Raw genomic sequence first — 25,942 nt, forward strand, 5'->3', positions numbered from 1 at the left:
GTCTTCTTTCCATCACTAGCTACAGCAAAGGGAGGAAGAGAGAGTGGGGCGAGGGGACCAGTAGAGGAGTGGGTTGGGAGGCCCAGCAGCTGTATCTCAGTGCCTCAGGATATTTAAGATAAATATATTTGCCCCAATCCAGCTAGGGATGTATCGCTGGATGTATTCCTCCACTGGATCCATGCAGAATACCACTTCATATAGGAAGGTAAGAATATTCTGCTGTAATGTGTGCTGGCACAAACATTGTTATATTTTCTGTGCCAGATTAAGACCCACCTCTACTCTCAGTCATTTGGCAGCATACGATAAGGTTTTTAATTCAGGCCCTGGATTTCTTATTGTCGATTGTTCAGATTGTTAGTGGTGTGTGTGTGTGCTGTCTGTCTATATGTTTGCATGTAAATGGTTTTTGATATTATGTACAATATTGTATTTTTAAGGTTTTTAGTTTTGTAAACTGCCCAAAGAGCTTTGCCTATTGGGTGGGATAGAAATGTAATGAATGAATGAATGTGTGAATCGACTTTCACATACGTGGCCTTTTCACCTACATGGCCTTTTCATTCCAGATGTGTGAGTCCCAAGGGATGCACAGAGCTCATGGAGCTCATTATAGGTTAGATTGGCAAATTTCACATTGCACATCGCAGCAGAAGTGTGGAAAGAAGCCTAATACAATTCTTCAGTCTTCCTTCCCTGCCTGTGTGTAATGTAAGAACTAGTTTCGGTTCACGGATTAGCAACTAATTCCCACCCCACTTTAACCTGTGATAAGAGAATGTGATGTGAACTCCAGGATAAGTGCTACCTTGTGATACAGATGCCATATATTTCACAAATGGATTATGCTAGCCTACAGTTAGGAAGTTCTCTACCTTTCCTTTTGTCTGAGAGTGTGACATGCACCTTTCGCTCTCCCCTCTGCTGATTCATTGGCCAGAGTAGATGACTGGTTCCTAATCAGAGTTACTCACTGAGCCATCTGAGTCAGCTTTTAATTACCATAAAAAAAAAGATAGGAACACAGCAAGAATAACTTCTAATTCTGGAGCCAAGAGATCTCATTACAACACAATTACTATCCTCTAAAATGCAGCCACTTTTAAGTTAGAAAGAGGCAAAAACAGGGGTTGGGGTGGAGGATTGCTTTATCAGTGAAAGGGTGTTGCTAAGGGGATTGCTACATCTTTATGCAGTGTGGGGGAAAATCCTGCTATGTTTACGTCTTGCCAGTGTTTTAGGATCCCTATAGTATTACAGTAAAATGAAGAGATTATGATAATGATAATCATCTTCTTTTGTAGTACTAAACCAATCATAGGCAAAATTCCTGGAATCATTCCCAGCTATTGGGAAGGGGTAGTGGATTAAATTAGTTGAAGCTGGGGTGCAAGCCATTTATGGAGAATGATGATTGGTAGGTAGGAGGAAAAAATGAAAGTGAGCAAAAGGGAAATGACAGCCTTCAAATATATAAAGTGTTGCTTTAAGCTGGGTGTCAATGTGTTTTCTATGTCAAAGGCAACTGAAGATTTTATTATTTATTTATTAAATTAAATTTATTAATCGCCCATCTGGCTGGTCACCCAGCCACTCTGGGCGATGTACAAAGTATATAATAAAACAGTTTAAAACAATAAAATTCTACAGTAAAAACATTCTCTAAAATACCCTAACCCATCCCAAATGCCTGCCTGAACAACCACATTTTTAATGTGCGGCGGAAGCTCATTAAAGAGGGGGTATGGTGGAGTTCCCTAGGGAGGGAGTTCCACAGAGTGGGGGCCACCACAGAGAAGGCCCTCTCCCTCGTCCCTACCAGTCTGGCTGTCCTGGCTGATGGGACAGAGAGAAGGCCATCCGAGGCTGATCTTGTTAAGCGGCCTGTCTGGTGCTGCTGGAGGCACTCCTTAAGATAGGCTGGGCCGGAACCATATAGGGTTTTAAAGGTCAAAACCAGCACCTTGAATTTGGCCCGGAAAACAACTGGTAACCAGTGCAACTCCTTCAGCATTGGAATGATGTGATCTCACCAGTGGCTGCCTTTAATCAAGCGAGCCGCCACGTTCTTTACCAGCTGCAGCTTCCGAACCATCTTCAAGGGTAACCCCACGTAGAGCGCATTACAGTAGTCTAAACAAGAGGAGACCAGGGCATGTACTACCGATGGGAGCAGATGGTTGGGAAGATAGGGGCGCAGCTGCCATATCAGATGGAGTTGATACAGTGCTGCCCAGCTCACAGCTGACACCTGAGCCTTCATGGACAGCTGGGAGTCCAAAATGGCCCTTAGGCTGCAGACCTGGTCTTTCAAGGGTAGCCATACCCCATTCAATACCAGGTCAACATCCCCCAACCTCCCCTTGTCTCCCACCAAAAGTACCTCGGTCTTGTCAGGGTTCAGCTTCAGCTTATTCCTCCCCATCCAGCTACTCACCGTCTCCAGACATTTGGGCAGGGATTCCACAGCCAACCCTGGTGAAGATTTGAATGAGAGGTAGAGCTACGTGTCATCTGCATATTGATGACACCACACCTCCTGATGATAGCCCCCAGCGGCTTCACATAGATGTTAAATAGCATCAGGGAGAGGATGGAACCCTGTGGCACCCCACAAGTGAGCGGCCACGGGTCCGAAACCTCCTCTCCCAGTGCTACCCTCTGGTACCTGCCGGAGAGGAAGGACCAGAACCACCGCAATACAGTGTCTCCAATGCCCAACCCCTCCAGGCGGTCAATGGTATCAAAAGCTGCTGAGAGGTCGAGGAGAACAAGGAAGGAGCATTCACCCCTATCCAGAGCCCTTAATTATTTATTAAAATATTTATAGCCTGCCTTTTCATTCTAAAAGATGATCTTCAAGGTGGCTAACCCATAATAAAAACAATACCAATAAAATTGTAAAAGAATAAACAACAACAACAGCAGCACTTACAAAACAGAAAGCAAATATGAGATTATCAGAACACATCTTATTGGAAGGAGCATTTATACAGTATGGCAGAGATGGGCAACTTGTGGTCCTCCAGATAATTTGCCTAGTACTCCCATAAATCCTCATCATTGGCTATGCTGGCTTGGCCTGATGGAAGTTGTAAATAAAACAACTGGAGGGCCACAAGTTATCCACCTCTGCAGTATGTTTTTTTTAATCTGATGCCTTAAAGCACAGAGAGAGGAAGTCAACCAGATCTCCTGGGGGAATGGACGTAAGCTAAAGGCTGGTTTACCCAGTTCATTTCTCCTACATTGAAGCAGTTGTAGCTCCAGCTGCTTCAATGTTGGCCATACATATGCCAGTGATGTTGTGGGAAAATGTTAGTATGGACCAGGATGTGTGTCCTCGGTCAGCAACTAATTTTCTTGGTGGACCATTTTGAGAAGTGAGTGAGGGTCACTGGCCAGTGCTTCAAGCTCATGCCATAAAATTCTCTGCCAGCGAGTGGGGTTGCTACTGACACCACTTTCTCTGTGCCTCCAGGTAAGCAACTTTGGTGGTGGTGGTGGTGGTGGTGAGGAATTGGCCTCCTCCATAGAGCTGGATTTGGTCCATGGGGTTCCAGCTGTTGACCCCTAGTACACATTGGACAAGTCATAGCAGTTCTCATGGTCACAGCAACTGAAAAAAATATATACCTGTTGTATTGTGACCATGCTGGACATAAAGAGGCGAGACTCATAAATGGTTAGCCAGGGCCACATTTATTAATTGACATAAGAGTTCTGCAGGATATGGCTGAAGCAGGAGCCCAATTGTGAGTAATCCCTCCTATGCCATTCTACCTGGTCTCGTAGTGACCAACCTTGCCTACACTGCCACTAAGGGGCAGCGATGGTGGGTGCTGCGACACTGAAGGAAAGAGAGTGAAGCCTGGCCCAGTGATGTCACGATACAACCTGCCTCAGTGCATCACTTCCTCCTTCCTTGTTTCTGCGATGGTCTCAAAGGCTGGCCTCCAATGTAGTAGTCTAGAGCCCACAAAGCTAGCAACTTGAACCATGTATAGGTCAGTTCCCACTAATGCATTTTTGCACGATGATGGGCACATATGATTTTTTGCTCCTGGTTGTTTTTCACATGCATGTGGAGAGAAAGCTAGGGTTCTAATTTAGAAGCAATTTATAACTTTCATATAGATAAAATAAAGAGGCATGTGCACATGAGGACAGGCCTGAGTTTTTTCCCTTGGGGAATAGTCAACAGATACTCATTCCCAACCCAATAGTCTACGGAAACACTGTATTCTTTCATTTTCTTGGTACGTGTTTTCTCTAATGGGGCAAATAGAAGTTTGGGGAGGGTGATTTCATAGGACAAGTAGTAAAAAGTGTTCACCTCCCCCAAACCTCCCTCACTCTGCAATGCGCTCCTTATTTGAATTGGTCTGCCTTGCAGCTGCTATTTGCAAAATAATAATAATAATAATAATTAATGGGACATTCCATCATGGGCCACCATGAAGGCCATTGGCTCTCAGTCACAGTTAGAGGTCACTAACATTGATTTTACTGGTTCTGCAACTTCGTTAGCAAGGGAAACTTCCTGTCATGTAGACAAATTGATGGGGAAACTTCATATGCACATGAAGCCTCTGTACATGTGAAGCTTTTGCACAGCACAGTTAAAGGATGCTGTTAACTCTTTGATGGTTTATTTTCCCACTCTTTTAATGCAATTAATGTTTGTTGTTGGAGTGATGAACTTAGTATCTGTTCATTATTGTGGGTACAGAATCAAGGAGTAATAGTTATTCCTGATAATTAATCCATTCCACAGCAGATCAACAGGATTTTGTATATTTACCCATAGACCTAACTTCCATAAGAATGGGAAGTATGAAATTGTCAACATGCTTTGGGGAGACCAGGTTCCCTTGCAAGCAGCGCCAGTTAGGATTTCGGATGCCCTCATGGGAAAAGCCACATTTCTTCATGCTCTGCTCTGTTGAAATAGCCCAAGTTCTCCATACCAATGCTTTCTTCTCCTTCTCTTGCAGCATCTTGGCAACAGTTGGCACTGAATTTGACCTGCGAACTCTGCGGGCAGTTCGTGTGCTCCGGCCGCTAAAGCTAGTGTCGGGAATCCCAAGTGAGTTAGTCCTCAGTTTGTGACCTACAACTAGCCTGCACCCTTCTTGAAACACTATGCTTTGAAGTATCCACACTACCATCTTTGAAGCACCCAAACCAAGCCAGGCTGCTTCTTGTCTTCCCGTGAAATCAGGGTCTTCTTACAGCTCCAGTGCCCAGCCCTGCCACCACCCACTGGGAACCCACATTCTACTCTACCACCTTCCCATGGAATCCAGTGCCTAGGCAAAGTATCAGTCCTCTCCTTCTGAGATCCAGGCTGCAATCGTTTTGATGGTTTCCTGGGAATACGCCCACTGCACATTTTCCAAAATTCAAATGAAAACCATACAGCTTGTAACAATTGATGAATAATTTCCTAGTGGGACTGACTTTTGAGTAAATATACCTAATGTTGCACTGCCTATCCCTCATTCTCTTACCCTCCTTCAGCCAGGAGTGTGGCTTCACTAGATATATTTCCAAAGTTCTTGTATACTAGGAGAAATCTCTAGGATGTGTGGGTCTCCAATCTCTTTCCATAGTAGAGATTTGGAAATAAGGGAAATAAAACATTGCCTGGGCCTATCCCAACACAAAGTGGTTATCAGAATTGACACTGGAGGATCCACCAGAATTCTAAACTCGTGAAGATATGTCCCCTTCTGACTGACCTTCCAAAGTGATCTTTGCCAAATATCAGCTGCTTCACTCTTCTCTATGGTTAGGATCTCTTCTTGCTAGATGTATATAATTGACCCCTTCGCCTAATAATCATACACCAGTAAAAAAAAACCTGGACATATAAATTGTCTACATGCTGTATATAGCATAGGGAACCTATTTCCTCTCACTCTCCTGTCTCTGCTACTTCTGGATTCCATAAGCAGAGTGTGAATCCAGGTTAGGAAGAAGAGGTTGGGAAGTTGCCCAAAGCAGGGAGCAGAGCACAGGTCCCTCCCTACCCCTGTTGAGATTTCTATGCATGCTTGTTTTCTGACGGTCTTGCTCTGCCTTCTGTCTTTTTCCTGCAGGTTTACAAGTCGTCCTCAAGTCCATCATGAAGGCCATGATACCTCTGCTACAAATTGGCCTCCTCCTATTTTTTGCAATCCTTATTTTTGCAATCATAGGGTTAGAATTTTATATGGGGAAATTTCACACTGCCTGCAAGGATGTTCACACAGGTAGGTAAAGAGTAACTGTGTTTCCCTGTCTTCCCTCTTTCTCTGTCCTGGTTATTTTGAAGCTGGACAGAAGGTATCAGGCAGGGCAGCCATCTGCTAAAATAAAGTGAGCCCAGGGGAGGGGATACTGAGTGATCACATTTAGAGTTAGGGAGAAATGTAAGCTGAGTACAGATGTACATAAAACAAATGGTGAGCCTGCTGGGTAATGGCACTCACTACGTTTTGTACATAGGTATAGCCTTTCCTTCAGGATCAGCTTCAGGAGAAACCAGCTCTTCCTGTTTCTGCAGAAGCCAGCCATAGAGAATGCTTATTGGCTGTCCCTAGGGTGTCACTGTCGCTTCCTTCCTCCTCCCTCTTCTTGGACGCCCCCCCCCCCCACAGCTGTTAAAAAAATGTGTTTTGTTGGATTTTTAAATATTGTTTTACAAATAAGGTGCTGAACAGAATGCTCAAGCAACTGACCATCCATGCAGCATTTTTAAAAAGTTATTTTTTTTTAATGGTAGGTGACCTGCAAGGGAGGAGCAAGTAAATGTAATGAATTCAGTTAACCGATTAGTATGTCTGTCAAATGGCTTGCAAAACAGGATGGACACAGACCTGACAGGGGGAAACCTTGGGCCTGATTTCGAGGTACATACATGGAGGCTCTGAACCAGAATTCCTGGTTTTTGCTTCTTGCAGTGCTGCCAGCACATTCTGTGGCATCAGGCAAACCATTATGTGTTACTAGAGCCCTTTCTGACCCTATGTAATACAAAAATGGTGTATGCAGGTCCCATGTGACACTTCCCATTGTCCACAGTACAGGATGTAGATGTTTCTGAAGGGTTTGTAAACTCAGGTCTTCCTATTCTACCATGGAGGAGAGGAAGAAGGGTCTAGTTCACATGGCCCCAGCATTTGTAAGCACTTGTTTTCAGTTTGGGCTCACAGTGTCCTCATATGTGAGCACCATGAGACTGTATTGCCATTTTCCACATTACCAAATGTAATTCAATTTGCTTATTTTATGGCATGTAAAAATGTGACCTATTTTTATGATACAATAGTCACATGACAATTCATCATGAGCGTATTTTCCACTAGGGTTATAAACAAGCAGTCTCCAGGCACACTCCCCCTGAGCACAAGGGATGTGTAAACTAGCCATGAAACTCTCCAGTCAGCTTATGTGGACAAATGTCAGATAAAGCATGGCAGGACCCAGTGCTGTGCTGACACCTGCCCTAGGTCCCCTGTGCTAGGTGGATAGGTCTTGGATTTAAATTAGCTACAAGGACCCAGAGCATAAGGAACGTTAAATGGTGGCTCCAGTCAACTCAGCATTAATTGAGGTGCTGCTGATGCTCACAGCTGCCTCTGCCAAGTAAAACCACTGGGGCCCACCAACATAGGATGGGGCCTACCAGAAGGCACTTTACCTAGTGCCCCCTCAGATCTGAAGCTGGCCCTGCTCAGACACCAGCTCCATAAATATAATCTCTTCTGAAGGAGTCCAGGAAGATTGCACCCACCTTTTCCTGGGACCACTGACCTGTGATTTCTGCTATGCATAGAATAAGATTGGTTTAATTGTGTATGTATATGGTGGCACTGCCATTTCCTACATTAGTTTTTGTGTTATTTACATGGTTTTATTTTTATGTATATTTTATCGTAGGGTTTTTTTCTGGCAGAAAGCTTCCAAACAGCTAGGTAGAGAAAAGAGATTGTTTGATGATTTGGAGCCTGTGGGACCTAGTTAGAGCAACTAAGAGAAGCCAAGGCTGTGTCTGCCTTTTACAGTCTCCCAGATCTTGGCAGATGCAGCCTGTCTACATGGGGGATTCCTTATCCAGACACTGCGAAAAAGGAGGAGGGCTCCAGACTGCTCATAAGTTAGATTTATGAAACTGTATTTTCTTCCATGAGGTAAACTTTTTCAGCTATCTCTTGAGAATGTCTGCATTACCCTGCATTGTGGTTGGTATAAGTTGGGCCTAGCTCTGTCAGGAATGCTTCTGAGGATGGGTCAGCCCACTATCTGAACACACATGTTGAACAATGTAGCACATTGACTGGGGGTATGTACAGATATACATAAAAACAAGAGCAACTCTGGTCTAGGAAGCACAGGCACTGTGTTGCCGTCACATTGTACAATCTTTTTGTGACAATCGAGCTCAGGGGAAGCACGTTTTTAAAGGGATCAGGTGGCAGGTGATGGCAAAGACTCTTCTCTGCCAGAGACCCCAAAGAGCTGCTGCCAGTCAGAATAATCAATACTGACCTAGCTGGACAAAAGCTCTGACCGCAGTAGAGGCTGGTGGCTCCAATTTCAGTGGAGCTGTCAATCCATTCTGGGTTTCCATCAGAACCAGCCAAAACTCTAAAGGAACCATGCAAAGTTCTGAAACTATTTTGGGGATAGGGTTCAGCACCTTGGATAGTTCCTTTAGAGCTTTGGCTGTTTCTGACTAAAACCCAGAATGGATTGATAGCCCGACCAAAATTGGAGCCCCCAGCACATTGTGCCAGTTTGAAGCAGAATGGGTTTGCAGAACACTTTAACAGAACCTTTGGCATCATGAAGCCCCCCTCCCCACCACCAAGCTTAAAAATAAATGTTTGGGCTTGTTTGTTTTTCAATCGGGCACAGGATGATTTTTTTTTAATTATAAGTGTACAATCAGTACTTTAAACAAACAAATAAAAGGCAGACAACCAACCAGAAGTATGGGAGTGGGGAAGGTAAAAGTGACAAGGAAATCAATGTTTGCTGTGGAGGCAGGTAACCTGTATCATTTGAAGAGCAAAGGTGGAAAGTCCCAGGGCTTTCTTCACAGGGGCAAAAAGACATTGGCTCCTGTCTTTATTTCTGTCTGTATGCATCCTGAAAAGGTCACTGCATGGAGGAAAGAAATGTGTTTGTGTGAATCCTTGCTAAGCAATAACTATAGAGGAGGGACTTCTTGAAGAGCAAGCATTGCCATTATAAGGCAAGTGATAACATTTTTTCTGCGTCCTGCAGTAACTTTTCTGCTTATCTGCCTGCCACAATCATACTAGAAGCCCTCTTTTTCCTCCTTCCCCAGATGAAATCAAGCATGAAGCTCCATGTGGAAAGGAAGAACCATCGCGCCTCTGCCCTAATGGGACCAAGTGTGAAGAATACTGGCAAGGACCCAACTACGGGATCACACAGTTTGATAATATCTTGTTTGCTGTGCTGACTGTCTTCCAATGTATCACCATGGAAGGGTGGACTGACCTCCTTTACGATGTGAGTATTACCATAATAGCATATTAGTGCTATGTTAGCTTGGTATGGCTCAGAACCTCTTTTGGCTGGGATCATGCTTGGTACGTCTTGGAACCAATTTTGCCTGAACATTTCCGAGCCTGATTCAAGGTGCTGGCTTTGACCTAGAAAACCTTACATGGCTCAAGACTTCAGTACCTGACAGAGTGCCTCTCCCGTTATGAAACTACCCATACACTCTGGTCAACATCTGAGGCCCTCCTCTGAGCACCTCTTCCGAGAGAGGCTCAGCAGGTGGCAACAAGGGAGAGGGCCTTCTCAGTGGTAGCCCCCCAACTGTAGGATGATCTCTCCACTGAAGTCCACCTGGCACAAACATTGCCATCTTTTTGGCACTAGGCTAAAATTGCCCTCTGCTGCCAGGCATTCAACAACATACGATGGGATTTTAATGTCAGATGTTTCATCTGGCCCTGGTATCTCATGTAATTGTTTTTAGCTGTTTTAAATTGTTTTTAAATTTTGTATGTTAAAGTTTTTTATTATGTTTTGTAATTTTTGTGAATTGCCCAGAAAGCTTTGGCTCTTGGGTGATATAAAAATGAAATAAATGAAATGAAACTGCCAAATACATATACGTGTGTGTGTGTGTGTGTGTGTGTGTGTGTATACAGTCAGTAAAAGTGGTCTGCAGAATATACTGCTGCCAGGAAAAAGAAAGTCTTTGTTGTTTGTCAGTAATTCCAAAGTTAGTAGCTCTGGGTGAAAGAATCTAGACCTTGGCCTAATGCTAGAAGAACATTTTATTTTTCTACATGGGATAAAAGAGTGATGAGTATAGTGTGAACCTAGACATACGAATTAGGACACTTGAACCCCATTCCTCATTCATTTATTGGCTGCATATATTGACATGATGGCATCTCTTTTTCTCCCTCATCGTTCAGTTTCATCAGTAGTAAATCATCTCTTCCTGGGTAGTAGCAAATTAGCTTTTGTATCTTCTGTACAGCCAAGGGTTCATCGGTCTGTAGCTTAGACTGAATCTTTGATTGCACCTTAGCCACAATCTCAAACATGCTGAAACATGCTCAGAGTCCCCTGCCAAATCTGAGATATCACTCATCTATTCTAATAGGAAGGAAACTGTGCTAATTATGGCTGGGGGTTTGATGGAGAAATCAGATCTTCCTGCTGGATATTCTCTGGCCAATCAGGGCCCTGGAAAAGGCTCGGATCCATGATAATGATATGGGGGAATTAGTGGTGGAAATTTCTCAAGATCTGCTATCATAGAGCTTTAAGCAGTCACATAGAAAAAACTGTGCAGTTATTGAGGATACGTAGATGCCACAATGTCTCTCCTCAGATTATATTCCAGACCTTGAATTAATGGTGCAGTAAATGCCAAGCCCTTCTTTTTTTTCCCCTTTAGTGTTCAGCTCAGCATACGTGGCTAAGGGGCAAGGTGTCACAGCTGAACAAACATGAGGAAGAAAGTAATCCCTGTTCACCTTTCTCCCCATCACAGTCGTACACCTTCAGCAATGGGGGATTTGGTGGCAGCCTGGTGAACAGGCTGAGGGTTGCCCATGTGTGTTTTACAACCTTCTAATCTTATAACAGCAGCCAGTTCCTTTTTAAAATTCAAAAAAATCATCACCTGCTACCATTCCAAATGGGCTTTTCTTTTAACCCTTAATCCATTTGATGTGCTTCAATATTTTGTTTAAAACCAGAATCTTTCATTTAAAACCAGAATATCTGTTTATCGGTAGTGAATAGCACATACCTAGGTAACCACAAAGGTTCAAGCCCATAGGAACATTTGTGCAGCTGATAAAATAGGGTTATTATTAGGAAATCAGATCACTTTTAATTCAAAACATAAAAGCTCCTTACACCAAAGGGACAGGATAGATTTTTCTTTCAGATGAAATGGTAGCAGTCCATTTTCCAAAGCCGGACAGAAAAGCATAGGAGACTAGTAACTTCCATGAGTTGCAAGCATATGTTATTCCAGAATTGCAAGATGAACTTGTATCTAATAACAGGACACTCTGTATTAACAAGCTAAAGCATCTGAATCTGAAACCTGAATTTTCTGGGCACTAGTTACTTGCCCATCAATAAGCCTTTCAGGATTTGGCAAAAGGATGCTTGGATATAAACTAATCAATATTTTACACAACATTAAGAGGCAGGGCTAGAGCAATTCAGGAGTCCAGGACACATAACAGGATTAGGCAATGAACAGAAATGTAAGAAAAGAGAAAGGAAAGGTGTTTTTGGAGCTGGGCTGACAGTTCTCAGAACTTTTAGCTAAATGTAGGGCAGGGGGAGAATGGCCTCCCCCACTTTCAGGGTGGATGAACTCCACAACATGTTGTTGTGTCATTCTGTGGCATTACTGCAAAAAAATAAATAAAAATGGCAGTGGTCAGCCTGAGGAGCCAAAATGAACATCAGTGGGTTTTGAGCCCCCTGTCCTCAAAATTCATGCACACCCCCTAAAACAGATAAAATGCCCCTTGTTTCATGGCTTCTGAATGGGAGCATCTGTTTAATAGTCTAAGTAACAACAAAGTAACCCATATTGGACGTATGATTGCTGATTCCCCAAACTGTGTTTTTGTGCTTTTAAAACGTAAAGCTAGTAGTGTCAACATGGCTAATATAAGCCTGGTTCTGCACAGCCCTTCCTTTGTACCATTCCGCAGAACCCCCAGGGGTAGGGGTGGTGTTGCAATGCCCATGTCCCCAGAATGAGAGGAACACTCTGGTATGAACAAGGCAGGGGCAAGTGATCTAGAACTGTGCATTAGCAGAGCAGATCTTGATTCAGATGGATCAAGGACAACAAAGAGCGTTGGCTGGAGGGAAGCAATGCCTGCACCAATGAAAAGAACAAAGGAAACAGAGGCAAGATTATGGAAAGGACAGAGCTCTCCAGTTTAATTATTGGACTCTTAAAAAAAACAGGGCTGGCAGGAGGCAAAGGATGGGTAAGACATGTGGAGGGAAACTGGCTGGTAGCCCGGGTGGAGGATCACTGTAATGGAGAGAGCATTGATCAGTCATGTAAATGGCAATCGATGTAACTGGGCATGTTGAGTCAGTGTTTCAAGAAGCATGAGGAGTGGTGAGGTCAAGGGGCCAGGCAGATCAGCCCAGATTTTAAATGCTCTGGGGAAAGGGAAGGGAGCCAGGAGTCAAACACAGTTCTCGTTCACGGAAGTTGGTTGTAGGTTGTATCAAATGGACACACTGTGAGAGCACCATAATGTTATGTCCAATGATACTCTCACAATGTGTGAGCAAAGCAAGTATGTTCCCATTTTGCATCTTAACCCCCCCCCCCCAAGCTGGATGTCACTGGTTAAAACCTGATTAAGAGGTAATAGTTATTGTTGAGGGCTTTTTATTTTCGCGAGAGGAAATTCCTGCAGCTACCATGGGTGGAGTTGCACTGTCAGCATTACTTACTTAACTATCTATGTACAAAAAGCACTTACTTCAACATCTCCCTCCTTCCAATTTTCTTCAAGATTTCATATTCTCATTTTAAAAGAGAGGAGGCCATGCAGAGCTGGGTGGTTGGTAGGTGACTGGAGAATGGTAGTGGACATAGGAGTCTTACACAACAGAAATATAGTGTGAGAGGGATCAGATTTTAATGTTCTCATACATATTCCAGCTGACCACCTCAACCTAAACAGTTAAGACTCTGTAAAAGGGTTGAAATTAACACTCAGCATCCTCCCCCGCCCCATATTATCAATGGCACTGGTGGGCAACCTGTAGGTTAAAACATCTGGAGGGCCACAACTCCCATCAGCCCTAGACAGCATAGCCAATGGTGAGGGTTCATGGGAGTTGTAGACCAAAACAACTGGAAGGCCACAAGTTGCCCAATCCTCATCTATGGCAAGGTAGGGAATGACAAGGTTATTGGCTGGTTTCTGTAGTATAATATGGTCCTTCTTCTTTGGCAGTTGGGAGGGTACCTCTTTATAAACCTTTAGCTGCCCAGGCACAGTAATTTGGTGTAATTCTAGGAACATGAGAAGAGTCCTGCCAGATCAGTCCAATCATCCATCCATCCAGCACAGCATCCTGTTTCCAACAAATGGAAAGCACACAAATAGGGCAATGAAGGCAATAGCCTTCCTCTGCTGTTGCTCCCCCCACCCCACCCCACAACTGGCTGTCTGTAGCATACTGCCTCTGAACATGGAAGTTTTATTTGGTTAACATGACTAATAGCCCTTGATAGAGCTCTCCTCCATGAGTTTATCTAGTCCCTTTCTTAAACCATCTAAGCCAGTGGCCGTCATGCCATCTTGTGGCGTGAATTCCATAAATGAGTTTTGCATTCTGTGAAGAAGTATTTTCTTTTGTCTGTCCTAAATCTACAGCCAATCAGTGTCATTTGTTGATCCTCAATGCTTACATTATGGGAGAGTGAGAAGAAATTCTGTCCTTTTTCTGACAACATGCATAGTTTTAAAACCCTCTGTCATGTCCATCCATGTCCCCACCCACTGACATCTTTCTTTCTTTTTTAACTAAAAAGCCCTAAATGAAAGAGATAGGTTGCCCCAATCCTCCTTTTGGAGATGGTGCAACCAGAACTTTACACAGTATTCCGTATGTGACCTCACCTCCCTTTCCTAATAATCCCTAGCATTGAATTTGCTTTTTCACTCCCACTGTACACTGTGAGCTATCCCCCATGATGCCAACACATCTTTCCTGGTTAGTCACCACTACTTCTGACCCCATCAGTGTATAATCCTGCTGCTGGCATGAATCCAGCTCCATCAGGGTCCTGCCTTGACTGTCACCAGGTGGCAGTCATTCCGTCAGGCTGCAGCAGAGGGAGATGGGAAGCAGCAGGGCCATTCCATCAGCAATGCTGAAAGACCAGCTTCATTGGGCTTTTCCTCTCCTTGAACTGTTTCCACTCCAGCTGACCATTATAAAAACTACTATTTAAATTTAAGAATTGGTTTTTAATCCTCTATTCCCCATCCCATTTTTTTTCCTTTTGTGTCTTTTTTTTTTAGACCGTAAGCCTGAGGACAGGGACTGTCTTGTTTTTATTGATTGTATATAAGTCACTCTAGGAGCCTTTTTGGCTGAGGAGTGGGGTAGACTTGCTTTAAATAGAAATCTAATCTATGTTCTGAAGACTGTAAGAAGAGCCCTGGTATCAGGGTGCTGGTACAGGCAGGCATCAGGGTGGGAGACAGCTGATCTGGATGACCCTTATCAGAGAAGGATATGCATATGAAGTTGATAAGATGGCACTGGAGTTCTGTTGAAGCAAGGAAAAAGATGGGGAGAGAGACTCTATTCCAACCTTCCCCAACCTGGTGCCCTCCAGATGTGTTGGACTACAACTTCCATCACCCCTAGCCAGCATGGCCATTAACCATTGGAAGCTGCTCTAATTCTCACAGGGAAGGAAAGGTTGATGGGTTGGATGGGATCTGAATGGGTGTTTTTCCATTTTTATAATTTAAGCAGTATCACTAGAGTTTGAACTGCTCATGATGTCATAGAGATATGAAGGCACTTTCTCTTGACTCCTGCTCTGGTATGCCAGGAGAAACTTCATTTCCATTACCCACAAGAAACCCCCAAAGGGACTTTTGGGGGATATGAGATACACATTAAGTGGGACATTGGAGACAGATACCATCACAGATTTCTCTTCAAGAGCTTCCTGTGCTGAAAAGACTTTCTTGTTAACTGAGTTATCAAATTCCATTATTTTAGCCCATTGAGGCTTGCTAACTCTAGAAAGTTCAAAGTCCATGAATCATCCCCTCTCACCTCTTCTCAAAATTGTGATAACATTTTCAAAATCACAGAAGAGCAACACGTATTTTATTTCCCCCTCTTTGCCTTATGGGTCACCACACTAGAAATAATTGGTATTTTTTAAAAAGACATATGTTTGTTAAATAACAATCCCACCTAGGATGCTAATCCAGTTTGAACAATACACCAGTAATCATGTCAGACATTTGGATGAATAGTTGTGGAACACACAGCCTCCTTGCCCTTTCCCACTTAGAAGGTATACAGGTATTTCAGAATGACTCTGCGTTCATATATATTGTGCATTTTTGAGTGTTCTTGTCAGAGTAATATGCTCTCCCAGAGCATGCAGGTTTGCCATGGCAGGAAATGTGCATGAAAGAAGAGATGCAGTAGGGGAAATACTTTGTGATGGCATACAGATGTACCTACAAGTAGGAATGGGTGCAGCTTTTTCTACTGCAGAGTGGCTCTGCTTCCCCCTCCCTTCACTTTTCAAAGGAGAGGAGTACAGCCTCCAAACTGATGTTGATTGCCCCTCCCCCTGTGCATCATGTGGACTATCTGTTTTGTAGGTTTAAATTTTTTTCATGTGCCTTACGTGATACATATCTGATCAAACAGTTGTTCAGTACTTTTGAAGTGTGTCTAGTCTTGAAAATTGCTCTGAAAAAGTGGGGAGGTGACATTTTGATGGACACTATGCCCAGCCAATCACTGCTGTGCAAATTCAGCTTCACCTGAAAACTGGAAGAATAGGTTTCCCCTAAGCCTGATCCAAAGGAGAGGGTGGCCTTTTGCTCCAAGTGTGCTAAGCACATATCAGTAACAAGCTCATAGTGAAAATTATGTGTATCTGTTTTTATTAGCAGCCATTCTACCAGGCTGCATCAGAGGGAGAGCTGAAACAGCAAGGCCCACTCCCATTGGCTTAGACAGGCCAACTGCCATTTGGTTCATTACATCCCAGCACTGTCTCCACAGTGGCACTTCTCTTCTTATTATAACAACAGTTATGTAACTATGTAAGAATTGGTACCCACATTTGCTTGTTCTCTTCTTTGCTCCCTGCCCCTTTTCTCATTTGTGTTGTATTTATTAGACTGTAAGCCTTCAGACAGGGTCTGTGGTGTTTTTTAAATGTCTGTATAGCACCTATAAATTATTGGTGCTTAATAATTAATATCCATCATCATCATATCTGTAGACAGATCCCATGTTTGGCTGGAACTGTAAAAACTAATAGTGAACAGAGAGCATCAGAGCTATTGCTGTATAGATATAATGTATGTTTGCTAGTGTTGTTGCTGGTAATTTAGTGTAGACACAGAATTGTGGGATGTTAGGTGCTCTTGTGTATGCATGTTGTGATATGTAATAAGATGCAATGTCTGTGTCTATCCTTTTCCTGTGGGACAACAACAGAGCAGCACCAGCAGCAGTGCTAGCCAGAGGTCTTGGCTGATTAATCCCCCAACAGCTTGTACTTGAGGGACAATCTCTGCACACCTTGAATCTGTGAGGCTCTTCGGAACATAGACAGCGGCCTTATACCAAGTCAGATCACTGGTCCATCGAGCTTAGTATTGTCAGCACTGATGGGCAGCATCTCTTGAGGGCTTCAGAAGGCAGGAGTCTTTTCTAGCCTTACCTAGAGTTGCCAGGGATTGAACTGGGATCTTGTGCATGCAAAACATGTGCTCTACCATTGAGCTATGGCCCTTCTTCCATTGCTTCTGTCATTTTTCTATACATGCAACCCATTATGTATTCCCAGCCACATGAGGCCTTTGTAAGAAATACCATTTTTTGTGGGCAGTTGAACTTTGCGTGGAAAACACAGGCCATGCTTAGTTCTGACCTTCTGCTATTCTTCAGCCTCTTAAATTATGCTCCCTTTAAACCAGGGGTGGGAAACCTCAGGCCTGGGGTCCCAATCCAGCCCTCCAGGGTTTCCCAGATGGCCACCTCCCCTTTCCCTGCCCCCACCCCTGTTCCCCCAATCACTGATTGTTTGGTGGTTTCCCAGCTTTTGTGCAGGTTTTCCCCATTCTAAAAGGTTGAAATGGCTGTCCTAAGAGCTTTAAGATAAACTATGCTGGTATTTGGGGTATTTTTGACCCCACCCCTTTTGCCTTTGGCCTTACCCCCTTTGTCATCAGCCCCTCCTACCACTGGAACGTGGCCCCCGAAAACGTCTCCAAAACTGAATTTGACCATCTGGCTGAAAGAGGTTCTCCACCCTTACTTTAGAGCGTCTTACAGTTGATTCTGCTTAGCTGGGTGTCCCAGTTCCTTGCTTGTTTGGAAGTGTTTTAGCAGAGGTGTATGAAATGTGGGCATTTGAGTGTTTTATTGCAAGTGTGCAAAAACAAGGTTGTGGTCTTGATCCTGCATGTAGATATGGCTTTGGCTGTATGTGTTAGTGTACTGACATATACCAGCAAGTTTTGGACGCTGGGTAATATCTAGGTGCACAGTGATATTGTTTGGTAAGTGACAACCAAGCAGGGCTAAGTGTAAGAGAGCTGGGCAAATATATGCAGGATACTTGTATGTGTCTACTAGTGTGTAAAAGAAGGCCTGAACTAATGGAACAAAAATTTCAGGTTACAAATCCTGCCTAGTTTGACAGCCTGCCCCCAACAGATTCCTCTTCAAGTCTACTTTAAGCCTGCATACAATATTTGTTTCAATGTGGCTGTGAATGATCCTTGATGTCAAGAATTGAATAAATATTGACTGAACAGTGGAATAAGTAGCATTATGGGAACTCTCAAGCTAGGACATATGGCTCCTTATGTGTCTGTCTGAACAGGCATCCTCAATATAACACTGTATCTCTTCAAATTGCTGGTTCTCTCCCCCCACATTAAGGGTAAAAAACTAAGCTATTTATAAATGAAAGGGGAAGGGGGAGAAAAGAAGTGAATAGGGAAGAACAAACATATTTCAGCCCTTTGGTTGTGAATCTTTGGAATACAGTTTTTTTCTTTTCTCCCTGCCAAAACTCATTCTGTAGTTTGCTGTATGGGTCTCCTGAAGTTGTTGCACACCACCCCAGAAGCTGCTGTATTGCAGGCGCTGAGTAATAGATCCCCCTGTATAGAATTTCCCAGGCAGCTAGGGGTGGGAAGTGTGCTACTCATAGAGCTCACACTCTGTTCCACAAGCTAATCAAGCTTATGCAGACAGCAGAGCTTGCCGTCCCAGGACGGTCTCTCACTATAGTCCCCAGTGGCTTCCAAGAGAATTTGTAGCAGCCAGCAATGGTTCATGAGTCAGTGGACATGACTTGCTCCAAGACAGCACTGGGGTGGGAATCTGCTTTGCACCAGTTTGGGGTGAGTGGGGGGGCAATATTGAACCTTCCTGAAAGAATGGAAGTAATTTTCAGTGGACAAATTTGCTAGATGCCTCCATGTTTGTGTGTGTGCACTAAACGTTTAACTGAGTTCAAGGTGTGAGCGTGGGTGGCTCCAGGGGTCAGAAATGGGGGAATTAGGCAGTGCTTCCCTAGGGCAGGCCTGTACAACTTGTGAATCGCTCAGTGCAGCTCACCAGCTATGTATGGCACCCCCTCAGTCTTGATAATAAACTCTGCTTTTGCTGCTGCCTAGACATGCATACATGGGGCTGTAGTACATGGCTGCTGGGGTACCTTTGGCTTGGTGGGCCACAAGTTGTGCAAGCCTGCCCCAGAGGATGCTGACTGCGGCCCAGCCTTCAATTAGAAGTGACCACAATGAGCAGGGAATGGAAAATTGGGCTCATTCTCTCCTCTTAGGTACTGATATGATTGATATAACCTCCTTTCCAGAGCAATTACATGCTACCAGGGTTCTGTCACTGTAGTTAGAAATAAGTGGAGTGAAAACTCTATGTCTTCTCATCCCTCCAAACCAAGACCCCTCTAAAATTGGATAAGGGGCAGTGAAAGTGACAGCCAGGGGGGAACATGCTGGTTGGTCAATGTGCATTAGCACCAAACTCAGTCTGTACTAGGGGCTGCCAAACCGGCAGTCCCAGCCTGCAATTTTTAAAAAAATTAAGAATCAAAACAGCACAGCCTACAGGGGCTTGAAAGCGTACAATGCCTGTTAGGGAAATGGGAAGTGAAAAAGAGAGAGCGCTTTCAAATTATAGCTTGATCTTTCTCAGCAGTCTTTGACTTGATGGAGATATCTGATAAGCCAAGCAGTGAGAAGATTCACTATGAATACTGAAGTCCCCGGAGCTATCTGCTCTGCAGAAATGTTGCTGTGGTGGACTCATTCACTCCCGCTTTCTTCAGAAACCTTTACACCGTGAGCTGAAGTAAACTGGTTAATCAGGTGTGACATGTTTGGCCTTGATGGTTTCCTGGATCATTCTGAATCCATAATTTAGTTAGAATGTATTATTTAGATCAGCTTTCCCCAGCCTGGTACCCTCCAAATGTTTTGGACTACAACTCCCATCAGCCCTGACCACTGACCATGCTAAGCTGTAGTCCAAAACATCTGGAGGGTGCCAGGCTGGAGTAGGCTGATTTAGATGTTCTCCTTGTTTTATCCTGAAAACTCAGTTGCAGGCTACAACATTATACCTAACCCCATTCTTTAAAATAAATACTATCAATATAGCAACAGCTAAAATGTTTTAAACCCTGCACAACAAGATTGTATGATCAAGCCCTTACTGCAATACATGCACAAACAGCAGTGCTCCACCACTAAACTCCCAAGTCTCAAACTGCTTCAGATTTTTAGACTGTAATTCTATATGTTGTTGGACTGCAGCTCCCAACAGTTCCAGCCAGCATGGCCAGTCGTCATGTATGATGGGAGTTCAACAACATCTGAAGGCCACATGTTCTTCGCCCCTGCTATGCACATTTTCCTGGGACTAAGTCCCACTGGACATAGAGGGAGGACTTACTTTTGAGTAAGCATCAGGATGGAACTCTTAGACACTTTCCAATGGAAGTGAGTTCCACAGTTACAGGACAGTCACTAGGATCACCTCTCTACATGCTCTCTTCATTCAGATATTGTTTATGAATGATACCATCAAGTGGACACTAAATAGATTTTAGAGCCCACAGTGTATTAGCTTCAAGACAGAAAGGATTAGTGTGGGAATGGGGGTGGGTGACCTGCTTTTTGTTATCTGGGTGGATATGGTATGATTCTGTGTAAATAGTACATTTAAAGAAGAAACATCCACTTTAATGTTGGATGGCCTTGCTGCTTTAGTACTTTCCCATCATGTTCTCACATCACTTTTCCTGCACCTACCTTGTCCTGTTTTCTCCATACCTTGTGCCTTTCTGAAGGTGCCCTGGATAACTAACCAGCACATCTTTCATTTCTAGCCTCTCGGGGAAAGGGAACTAGATTCTATCTATCCAAAATGGTTTCATCACTCTCCTGTGCCCTTCCCCCCTCACATTTAGGTCTCCTACCAGCTATTTAAAACCTGTTCCATTCCTTCTTCCCCAAATCACTCCTGTGTCTAAAAATGTAACATGGGCAGAGTTTATATGCATATGCTTTTTTCCAAGAAAGTATAGGATGCTGGTGAACCACTCTCAGATTCTCATTCTTTCTTAATGCCAATTCACACAAGCATATTCATCATCACTTGATGAGTTTAGCAGTAAAGTGATGACTTCTCTGATGGCTTGGGATCCTTCACATGGAGCTTTTATCCTGCTATTGAGATTGCTCACTCATGGAAATTTGCGGGCTCTTTACATGACACTGTGTCCCCCCAGGGCATCTCTTGCACTAAATGACTTTGTTCCATTTTTAAATAGATCCAAGATAATGAGCTATCAAATTACCCCACTTGAGTTCTGCTTGAGTTCCCTCCATGAAAAAGGGAAAGCCATAAGAAGAGGAGCTAGACCAATGAAACATATGGAAGACTCAGATAAGGGAAAGAAGGAGGGGGAAAGGGGAGTGGGAAAAGGAAGCGCATGTAAAGGGAGTCCATTGTGGTCCTGCATTTAAAACAGAAGCAGAAAACCCACTTTTAACTGTGGGATTTTAGTCTGGTGTAGAGATGCTCTATTCTCTCCTCTCTGGATCACAGAAGCAGTTGTTCCACTTTAAAATGTTCAGTGTGAAGAAGCTCTCAGAATAAATGTGGCATTCCAGGGTTCAGAGAGAACTGATTGGAAACTTGCATTACAGCAGAAAGCAATATTTTACTATCTAGGAAGTGGAGTTAAGGGAAAAAATGGGCACTTTCTCTCTGGTGAAAAAGATCATCATCAGTTGAAACTGGAAAGAATGCACATTCCTCTCCGCATCATCCCTGTGGCTGGGATGGTCTCCTCTCCCTCAGTCCATCCGGGCTATGCCAGTGGGCAATGTAGCTTTACAACAAGCATGTCTGCCTATTTATGGTACCCAAGGGGATTCTACACACCAATTGTTTGTGGCCCTTCCACACATCTTCATGGAACATCAAAGGCTTGCTTAAGCCCATCAACATTGGGAATGGGGAAAAGAACATAGGGACATAGGAAGCTGTGCCCTAAGGGAAATATACAGTTGGGGTACACTTAGCTTGATTGTCTGGATAAATCCACAGAGTAAAGGTAGGCACAGGGTAGCTGGCTGTACTACTCACACAGTAGATCATTCGATAGCAGTACGGTGGCCACCTAGCTAGAATCATGTTGGGCTGAATGATTTTGTCTCCCCATAAGGTTTTTAGCTCAATGTAAATGTTACATTTACATACAGCTCAATGTAAAATGTACTCATTTAGTCTGAAACAATTGTCAATAGACAAATTGCATACATTAAAATGAATGCATGCATATGAGCAGTTGCCATTCTGATGTGCTTTACCTCCTCTGGGACCTGTTTACAGAAACACCTGATAGAGCATCCCCTAACGTCATTTTCTGATTTTACCATGTTCAAGGTAAGAATCAGAGAATGATTCTTTCATCCCAGGACAACTGATCATGTAAATAATAGCAGGTTATTTATAGCAGACAAGTGAAGTTCACAGTTTCATAAAAAACAACAACACTGACCTATGAATGACGCAAGAAGGTATGAATAACCTCAGAATAGCAACCCTTCAGATAACAACCTCTGGATCCTGACTGTGCAAACAAGCCTAGGATGTGATCTGAGTTTTCTCTATGGGCCTGATCCACACAGTCTTTTGGCCTCTCCTACTTCACTCCCACCCACCACTTGCGATTATGGGAATAATAAATAAATAAATAAATAAATAAATAAATAGCTTTTCTTCTGGTGTTTTTTGTGGGTGCAGGTGGCATTATACAGATAGCTAAGATAATGAATATGATGTGCTTGGAATACTCTAAAACACATGAATTTTAAGTCTTACTATTTTTAATGCCATTCACCTCCAAGAGCTCCACTGTAAATGATGAGATAGAAACTGTGTGAAGATGAGAATGTTCTTGTCATGAGTCAACAATAGTGCTAGTTATTTTTGTGAGAAGAATGTGGTCCGACATAGGTGCCTCTCAAGTATGTGCAGAGTCCTTTATGTTCTATGTCACCTGGCAGCTCAGCGCTCCCTTGAAGGCTGGGGTTCACCAGCTGCCACATTGCACAAGGTCTTTTTGTTCCTTAACCTATATTTAGCAGAAAGAAATGGGGACAAGGCGTTGCTAGTGGTGCACATATCTGCAATCCATGCAAAGCTCCTTCTTCTAGTCCCCTCCAGCCACTGCTGAAGTAGCCAGGCTTCACAAAAGGGTTAGTTCCATTAGCACATTGCTTGAGGCAAACCTGTGACCCACTGCTAACATTGGCTTTCAAGGCAGACAGGAGAGGCAAGCTATTTTCTGCTTGGGAACTCTACAAAGAAGCATGCATGGCTAGAATTCTGTTGCAGGAGGTATTTAATACTACACTTTGAGCAGGCAGAAAATGGTTTCTGTTGAGGGTGTTGGTGGGGCAGAGAGGGGATAAAGAAATCTCATTTCTGTGCTTGGCTCTAGGAAAAGAACTCATTAAAGAACAATTTGCTTTGGTTCTGAATAGAGTACTATATAGGGGTTAGAACAAAAAGTCTGAAAGGCAGGACTTCCAGGTTCTGGTTCTGGTTGTCAGAAGGAAGTATGGTCTAACACAGCAATGGTCTAATATACACTCATACTTGCAAGTCCATGTTTTGTGGACTACCAGTTCAGCTGTGATGTAAAGTAGGTTGCTCACACTGAGTGCCATTTTCTTGGTGGAAAGGCAGGGTATACATTGAATAAATAAATAAGAATGTGACCAGAGGACAGTATGGTAGTCAGTAGGTGAGCAGGCTGACTGGTTGGGTCTCAGTTTGGCAGTTTGCCTATGCCTTTGTTGTTGAGCTGACTTGTTGTAATGGAGGCTAGCTCCCAGATCCTTGCTTTATGGCCTGTCCTGAGTGGGTCAATGATTTCCATGAAAAACATGTCTGATGACTTTAGCATCCCATTACTTAACCTTCTCTGTCTCCCTCCTGCAGAGCAACGATGCCTCAGGGAGTGCTTGGAACTGGCTGTACTTCATCCCCCTCATCATAATTGGATCCTTTTTTATGCTCAACCTTGTGCTGGGGGTGCTTTCTGGGTGAGTATGCAGCACACCTGCCCTAGAGAGAGGCTAACAGAGAGACCATGTAGTTGCTGTTCTTAGCCCTGCAGAGAAACGTAAGTTTAATGGCAACTGGGAACTGTGACTTCTGGGTTCATTCTGCTTTTATTCCTCATGCTCTCACTGTGTGACCCTTAGCCAAAACTAGACTTAGTATGTCTAGTTTTTCCCTGCTATGTCATTTCTTATCCCTCTTGTGATCTGGCCAGAGTAATGGAGAACCTCCAACATGCTGTCCCATCTTTATCTACAGGGAGTTTGCCAAAGAAAGGGAGCGGGTGGAGAACCGGCGAGCATTTCTGAAGCTGAGAAGACAGCAGCAGATTGAACGTGAGCTCAATGGCTATATGGAGTGGATCTCCAAAGCAGGCACGTACTTTTCTATGTCTCTTGGTCCTACGTATCATCTTCTTCTGCTCCTTGCTGTACTTCCCTATCTTTTCCCTTGGAATCTGAGTTAAATATTTTACTCTCTAGTTTCATTGTCACACTCTTTACACTGCACTGCTTTCCTTCATGACCAATGAACTCAGTGTTACACGTACCCCAGGGTTCTGTCCTGGCCCAGTATTGTTCAATATATTTATAAATGATTTGGACAAAGAAGTGGGGGGGATATTCATCAAATTTTTAGATGACACGAAACATGGGATCGGCAACCAATACCTTAGAAGACAAGAAAATTAATTTTGAACTTGACAGGATGGAGAACTGAGCCAAAACTAACATAATGAATTTCAGCAGGGATAAATGCAAAGTTCTGCATTTAGGTAAGAAAAGTCAGATGCAGAAATATAGGATGGGTTGACAACACATGTGGAAATGACCTATGGGTTTTTGTAGACTACTAACTAAACATGAGTCAGCAGCATGATGCAGCAGCTAAAAAGGCTAACAGAACAAGTTTAGTGTCCAGATCACAATAAGTATCAGTGCCGCTCTATTCCGCTTTGTTCAGCCCTCATCTGGAGTACTGTGTCCAGTTCTGGGCACTGCAGTTTAAGAAGGATATCAACAAACTGGAAATTGTCCAGAGGAGGGCAACAAAGATGGTGAGGGGCCTGGAAACTAAGTCCTGTGAGGGCAGGTTGAAGGAGCTGCGTATGGTTAGACTAGAAAAGTGACAATTAAGAGTCAATATGATAGCCATCTTCAAATATCTGAAGAGCTGTCACATAGATGATGGATCAAATTTGTTTTTTTGTTGCTCCAGAGGATAGGACCCGAACCACCAGGTTCAAATTACAAGGAAGGAAATTTGAACTAAGCATTAGGAAGAACTTCTAGATGGTATGAGCTGTTCAACAGTGGAACAGACTACCTTGGAAGGTGGTGGACTCTCCTTCGTTAGAGGTTTCTATTTTAATAATATATTGAGTTTTGTTTTTAGTATCCATAATAACAAAATCTACTCATAATAATATAAGCTAAAGTAGACCAAAAAAGCTGGTAGAGAAGGTAAGGGATGTGGGTCAACTTCATAGGTTTTGCTAATTTCTTAAGTTTCAATTTACAGGGTAGTTATAAACAAAATATCTTTACCTTGTGCTAGGCATAGAGTTCACTTTGTTGTTCGTTGTTCAGTCGTTCAGTCGTGTCCGACTCTTCGTGACCCCATGGACCATAGCACGCCAGGCCTTCCTGTCCTGCGCTCTCTCCCGGAGCGTGCTCAAGTTCATATTCATTGCATCCGTGATGCTATCTAGCCATCTCATCCTCTGCCGTCCCCTTCTCCTTTTGCCTTCAGTCTTTCCCAGCATCAGGGTCTTTTCCAGGGAGTTTTCTCTTCGCATTAGGTGGCCAAAATATTGGAGCTTCAGCTTCATTATCTGTCCTTCCAATGAGCACTCAGGGTTGATTTCCTTTAGGATGGACTGATTTGACCTCCTTGCAGTCCAGGGGACTCGTAAGAGTCTTCTCCAGCACCACAGTTCGAAAGCATCAATTCTTTGGCGCTCAGCCTTCCTTATAGTCCAGCTCTCACAGCCATA

At 43.6% G+C, this 25,942-nt stretch overlaps 1 protein-coding gene across 1 annotated transcript in view; it reads left to right on the top strand.

Moving 5' to 3' along the window:
* CACNA1A (calcium voltage-gated channel subunit alpha1 A) overlaps nucleotides 1-25,942 on the top strand; it is a 368,926-nt gene that overhangs the window by 173,349 nt on the left and 169,635 nt on the right. Inside the window, exons 6-10 of the mRNA XM_084838533.1 lie at nucleotides 5,001-5,092; nucleotides 6,108-6,260; nucleotides 9,344-9,531; nucleotides 23,824-23,927; nucleotides 24,205-24,320. Coding sequence (XP_084694659.1) covers nucleotides 5,001-5,092; nucleotides 6,108-6,260; nucleotides 9,344-9,531; nucleotides 23,824-23,927; nucleotides 24,205-24,320 — 653 coding nt within the window. The remainder of the gene's footprint in view (nucleotides 1-5,000; nucleotides 5,093-6,107; nucleotides 6,261-9,343; nucleotides 9,532-23,823; nucleotides 23,928-24,204; nucleotides 24,321-25,942) is intronic.

The sequence above is a fragment of the Heloderma suspectum genome, chromosome 2, assembly GCF_057233095.1.
Source record: "Heloderma suspectum isolate Gila_16-S chromosome 2, 16-S_ref, whole genome shotgun sequence".
In the NCBI taxonomy this organism is placed as follows: domain Eukaryota; kingdom Metazoa; phylum Chordata; class Lepidosauria; order Squamata; family Helodermatidae; genus Heloderma; species Heloderma suspectum.